Below are 5999 nucleotides of genomic sequence, written 5' to 3'. Positions count from 1 at the left end.
TATATATATAAATTCCACTCTTCTAATCACCTAATGTCCTAGTGAATCTTCCTTATGTCTTATGGTCCACACCCACAGTAGCATAAAGTCATTAGTTGAATTCAGAGGATGATATGCAAGGAGGTAGAAAGTTGAGAACTGAGTCTTTGGGAATCTTCATAGTTAGGCAGGAGGAGGGACCATAAGATAAATAAAAGTTCAAATCCAGTTGATTCATGCGAAGATCAACTAGTACAGGGTGTCCACTTTAGCCAATAATAAACTTAAACATGAGGGACTCCACCAGGAATTCAAAATTCTAGTTTTTTAAAAAATGTAAATATATGTAAAGTGAATTTATAGTCTTTTTAAGTTGACTTTATGGAAAGTATCATCTTCTTTGCTGTGCTACTAGGTGACAGACTACATGGATGGACCTTTGGTTTAACTCATGTCATTTCTGATATTCTTTTTTTTTTTTTGAGTTGGAGTCTCACTCTATCATCCAGACTGGAGTGCAGTGGCCAGGAGCCTCGACCTGCTGGGCTCCGCGATCCTTCCGCCTCAGCCTTCCAAGTAGCTGGAATTATAGACATGCGCTACCATGCCCAGCTGATTTTTTGATTTATTGTGGAGATGAGGTCTCGCTGCCCAGGCGGGTCTCGAACCCACGGGCTCAGGCAATCCTCTCACCTCAGCCTCCCAAAGTGCGGGATTACAGGCTGAGCCACTGAGTCCGGCTCATTTCTGATATTCTTATGCTTATTTCTTTAAAATCACTTATTCATCTCATAGGAATCCTGAAAAGATAAATGAATGCCCATGCATGCAAATTACCTTTCTTTCTCTGAATAATTATAGCTATGTAAATTTAAAAGGACTAATCTTTGACCATTTCTCTTCCATCTGTTAGGAGCAGAGGTCTGACATTTCATCTATGCAATGCCACTTGACTGATTTTTTCTTTTGATCAGAGGGACCCCATTATGTATCCGGGGCTTCAGCAAAGTCATGACTCAACACGTTTTAAAAATTAATTTTTGTTTGTTACTTTTATAAGTAAAGCTTCCTATATTGCCCTTAAAATTCTTAGTCATCTGTCCAACAGATCTCTTGGTTTCACTTAGGAATGGACATATCCTTTGTAACATTTATAGACTAATGAGCTCTTTCTGATTAGGTGACATCTCTGAACCATAAATATTTCCGCACACACTTGGAGGACAGCCTTTCCTTGGGCCGACCCCTTCTCATTGAGGATATTCGTGAAGAGCTGGATCCAGCCTTGGATAATGTATTAGAAAAGAATTTCATTAAATCTGGCACCAGTTTCAAGGTAAGCTTTGTATAAAAAAAGGGAAGGGAGACAGAAAGAAAGAAAAAGAACAATGGTGACATCTACTTATCTTTTTGTGCATAGCAGCAAAGGCATTTTCCTTCAGGTGATAGTATTGGGTACACTGGAAAAAAAATTCCGAACACATTTACTGTTTTCTCTTGTTTTTTATAGTATATGAAAATGCAGGGTGGCAGAAGCAATAGCTTGAAAAGAGTAGTCATTTAACTGAAACTAACTTTTTTTTTTTTTTTTTTTTTTAGTTAGAGTCTCACTCTGTCGCCTAGGCTGGAGTGCAGTGGCACGCTCATGGCCACCAGAGCCTCCACCTTGCTGGACTCAGGCGATCCTTCCACCTCAACCTTCCAAGTAGCTGGAACTACAGACATGCACCACCATGTCCAGCTAATTTTTTGATGTATTGTAGAGACTAGGTCTTGCCAAGTTGTCTAGACTGGTCTCGAACCCCTGAGCTCTCGCCTCCACCTCCCAAGTGCTGGGATTACAGGTGTGAGCCACAGCGCCTGGTTGAAATTAACATTGTCTGGTCTTAATAATAATGTTAGTGTAACGTTATTAGATTATATATATTATGCTTAAATTGGTTTTGCAAACCATACTGGTATACATTTTTACCAAAAAACCTAGATTTCTTTACTGGAGAAGATGGCATTTTATTAAAGTCTATAGGCATTAATTTGTTCATTTATCTCTTTATTAGCTAAATTCATTGACTTTTTTGGAAGCTATAGAACATTGTTCCCAATTGTTGGTGATAACATGTATTATTTTTATTATATATAAGTGTTTCTTTTTTAATTGGTGACATTCTCTACCTTTAGGCTTCTTTGGTTTTATTTCTTAATGAATGAGTGATAGCATTTCTGATTGCATTTTTTTCACTTTGGACAACTTAATTTCTTGAATATCAGCAAATAAGTGAAGAATGAACATTTTCTCATTAAATAAAGACAGATTTAGGCATAAAAATTTTCTTCATGATGTGAATTCTTTTATATGCCATATTTTGAAAATTCATTCAGCAAAGGTTTATGGAGCATCCAATATACTTAAGCCTGTATGAGTTTATGGGGGGAAAATGAATAAAACCCAAGCAATGTTCTGAAGGGTTAGTGTAATTCTCCTATGAGATTAGAAAGTAGAATTTCTCTTTGTCAGATAAAGAAGTTAATAACAAAGTTTTGTTGATTTGTGTGGAAATTATGGACTCATCCACAGTAGTGAACTGTGCTTTAAAAAATATTTAACTGACAAAGATTATACATATTTAAAGTATACAATGTGCTATACATATGCACTGTATAATGATGACCACAATCCAATGAATTGACATGTCCTTCACCACTAGAGATCCAGAACTTGTTCATCTTATAACTGAAAGTGTGTGCCTTTCACCAACATCTCCCCATTTCTTCTACCCCACCGGCCCCTGATAACCCCTGTTCTATTCTCTTCTTTTAGTTGGCTTTTTTTTTAGATTTCACACATTAAATGAGATCGTACAGTACTTGTCTGTGTCTGGCTTATTTTATATGCTGTATTTAATATGCCAAAGGAGATTAAGGAAGCCAAAATTTTGGTGACTTGTTTGGGTACTATGGACTCACCCACAACTTTGAACTGCTGAAGTTTTTTCAAAAGATCCTAAATTTTTTTCTGCAGTGAGAAGGCATCATGCCTGAGAATGTGATAGTGAGCTTAGTGATGTTTCTAATCCCATGCAGAATTAAGATGAGCTAAGGTTTAAGTTCTTTAAAAATTCTGTGATTTCCATCTGATTTTTAGGTAGCAAAAAGCAGTTGTTCTTCAATATACTGCAAATAGTAATATTTAAGATAAGTGCTATCTTTCTGGGGAAAAGGTGGCATTTTTTTCTTTTAAAATTACATTAACTTTTCCTATTGTCAAATATGCTTCAGATATGACTATCAAATTCAGAAAAATAAAGCTCCTTATAAACACAGCAAATTTCCATAGTAAGAGACAATTTTCTCAACTGGGGGAAAAATAGCAGTTCCTGTACTACAGACAATTGATGGGAGTGATAAGTACTTACTAAAATTTTAAAGTCAAATCTTTGATGTGTCTGAGTTTTCTTTTATTCACCATTTATTTTGGATACATTTTTCATTTAATTTTCTTGGTATCAGGGCTAAAAACATCTTCAGGCAGGACTACAATTTTAAACCATTCTAAATTGGATAGGCATTATTATTTAAGATCTGTGATTTAACTTTTACAACTTTGCTTCCCAATTTATTCAAGTTTCACAGCACTGACTTTTGGTAAAATCTGTCCTTAAATTAAACCCAAATTCCTTGCCCTGTTCTTTTCTCACTGTTTTTAATTTTATATATGAATTTATGTAGGTGAAAGTTGGTGATAAGGAATGTGATATCATGGATACATTTAAACTTTACATTACTACCAAATTACCGAACCCTGCCTTTACTCCTGAGATTAACGCTAAAATGTCAGTCATTGATTTTACTGTTACGATGAAAGGACTTGAGAATCAGTTACTAAGGAGAGTAATTCTAACAGAGAAACAGGTAATCACTCTCTCAAGGAAAGAATTTCTACTTATAATAAACTGTAATACGTTTCAAATATATTGGGAAATTGCTAAGTATATGGAAAAGAAAAAAATTAAACAAATCATATTTATCATTGTTAACATAAATATTTCTTTTGCCATCCAATTCCTGTTAAGAAATCATGTAACTCTCCTGTCCTGCAACCCAAGCACACACACACACACACACACACACACACACAGCCCACTCTTTCTACTTCTGTCTTTATACCTTTGAGTACATTGACTTTCGTATCCATAGACCTATGAATAGCCTTGGGGACATCTGAAAAATTCAATAAAATAATGATCTAGAGAAAAGAAAATTGCTCTGAATGGCTATTATTACCACTGTAGTAGTTTCAACTACTACAGTCTGATAATCTAATTACATAGGAAACCATACCTTTATTTTAATTAAATGAAATTTACACAAAAGCTGGAAAATTAATGAAGTATAACTAAGGGTTCTAATAAAACAAAGAACAACTTAGGATCAGAAGATTTTTAAGAGACTGATGCAAGATTAAACTAATTTTTAAGTGAAAGTTCAAAAAATGTTAAATTTTTTGCATAAAACATAGTTGCATAAAAATATAATTTTATAGATTTTTGTATATAAAGTACATTTGCATAAAATATGAGAAGGTTTATAATTGCTTGAATGTAATTAACTTTACTATTAGGAAGGAAAAGACAAGATTAGGAATAAGAACAGTGAAGCATAAAATGGGAGGTTGCAAAAAAGAATTGACAAAAGAAGAAAACAGACAGAGGAGGAAAGACCACAGAAACCAAGGGCCACAAACACAGAGGAAAGACATCCAAAAAGGGAGAGAGAAACAATTCGAATGCCAAAGGAGCAGACTCAGTAAAATGAGAAGTAAAGCCCTACCTGGCTAACAGAGACGGTTCACCTTAGAGGCAGCCCCTTGACAAGGAGGCATAGTTCCAACTTTGACTCTCTAAGTTGTTTGAACTTAGTTTCCAACAAACCTGAAGCCCATGCACCCAGGAAGGGAATCGACCCTTCTTCCACAGTGAGACAGGGAAGGCCCTGGCCCTGCTTCCATGGCCCCTAAGGGTCACTGTTGAGAATTAGTCCTTTATGGTCTAACTGGTCTACTTTTCTATGTTGTGATGATCCTCACTGATGCATATCCCCCATGCAGGCTGTACTAACTTCCATAAGGAGGCCACTCTGCTCTCTAAAGGTCCTCGGAGCACCCCCACACCCACTCTTCTTGGGCCTTAGCTTTGTCTTCAAGAGATGTGCTAAGATACTCATAACAACCTTGTGGGAGAAAACAAAATGCATGCTTAGTATACAGAAAGGGCATTCTGAACATTTTATCTAACCCTTCTATTAATCCTGCTATCACACACCCATTTTTTCACAGATGAACAAATGGAGACCAAAGAAAATAAAGGTTTTTGGTTTTTTTTTTTGAGTTGAGGGTCTCACTCTGTCACCCAGATTGGAGTGCAGTGACACGATCATTGCTCGCCATAGCCTTGAACTCCTGGGCTCAGCTGATCCTTCTGTCTCAGCCTCCTCAATAGCTGAGACTACAGGCATGGGCCACCACAGCTGGCTAATTTTTTAACTTCTTTTGTTTGTTTGTAGAGACAAAGTCTCACTATGTTGCCTAAGATGGTCTCCAACCCCTGGGCTCAAGTGATCCTCCTGCCTCGGCTTCCCAAATTGCTAGGATTACAGGTGTGAGCCACCTCACCTGGCCTAAGGGTCTTAATCTATAATAACACATGGACTTTCCAACCTAACAGTATTCTTGAATAAACTTTTTTTTTTTGATAATGACTTTTTTTAAATTATAAAGATGTGGGGTACAATTCAGGGTTAGGTATACAAATGTTGATTATGCAGGTACCCTTGTTGATGAGGTATGGCCCTCCCTCCCCTAACAGTTTCCCTCAACTGCCAATCCCACCTCCCTCCCCTGACTCCCACTACTGCCAATACCTTTCTTATAGTATTATAATTGTTCGAGGTCCACTTATGAGTGAGAACATATGGTACTCTGTTCTTTGTTTCTGTGATAGATCACTGAGTATGATCGACTCCAA

The 5999-nt window shown here is 36.6% G+C and overlaps 1 protein-coding gene across 1 annotated transcript in view; it reads left to right on the top strand.

Moving 5' to 3' along the window:
* The window catches only part of LOC103255884 (dynein heavy chain 8, axonemal-like), a gene marked incomplete at its 5' end in the record, with an annotated part of 122961 nt that overhangs the window by 13205 nt on the left and 103757 nt on the right, over window positions 1-5999 (top strand). Inside the window, 2 exons of the mRNA XM_008053806.2 lie at window positions 1160-1315; window positions 3706-3888. Coding sequence (XP_008051997.1) covers window positions 1160-1315; window positions 3706-3888 — 339 coding nt within the window. The remainder of the gene's footprint in view (window positions 1-1159; window positions 1316-3705; window positions 3889-5999) is intronic.

The sequence above is a fragment of the Carlito syrichta genome, unplaced genomic scaffold (genome assembly GCF_000164805.1).
Source record: "Carlito syrichta isolate Samal-C Ts95f unplaced genomic scaffold, Tarsius_syrichta-2.0.1 Scaffold288613, whole genome shotgun sequence".
In the NCBI taxonomy this organism is placed as follows: Eukaryota; Metazoa; Chordata; class Mammalia; order Primates; family Tarsiidae; genus Carlito; species Carlito syrichta.
This window is presented reverse-complemented; position numbering and strand designations above follow the sequence as displayed.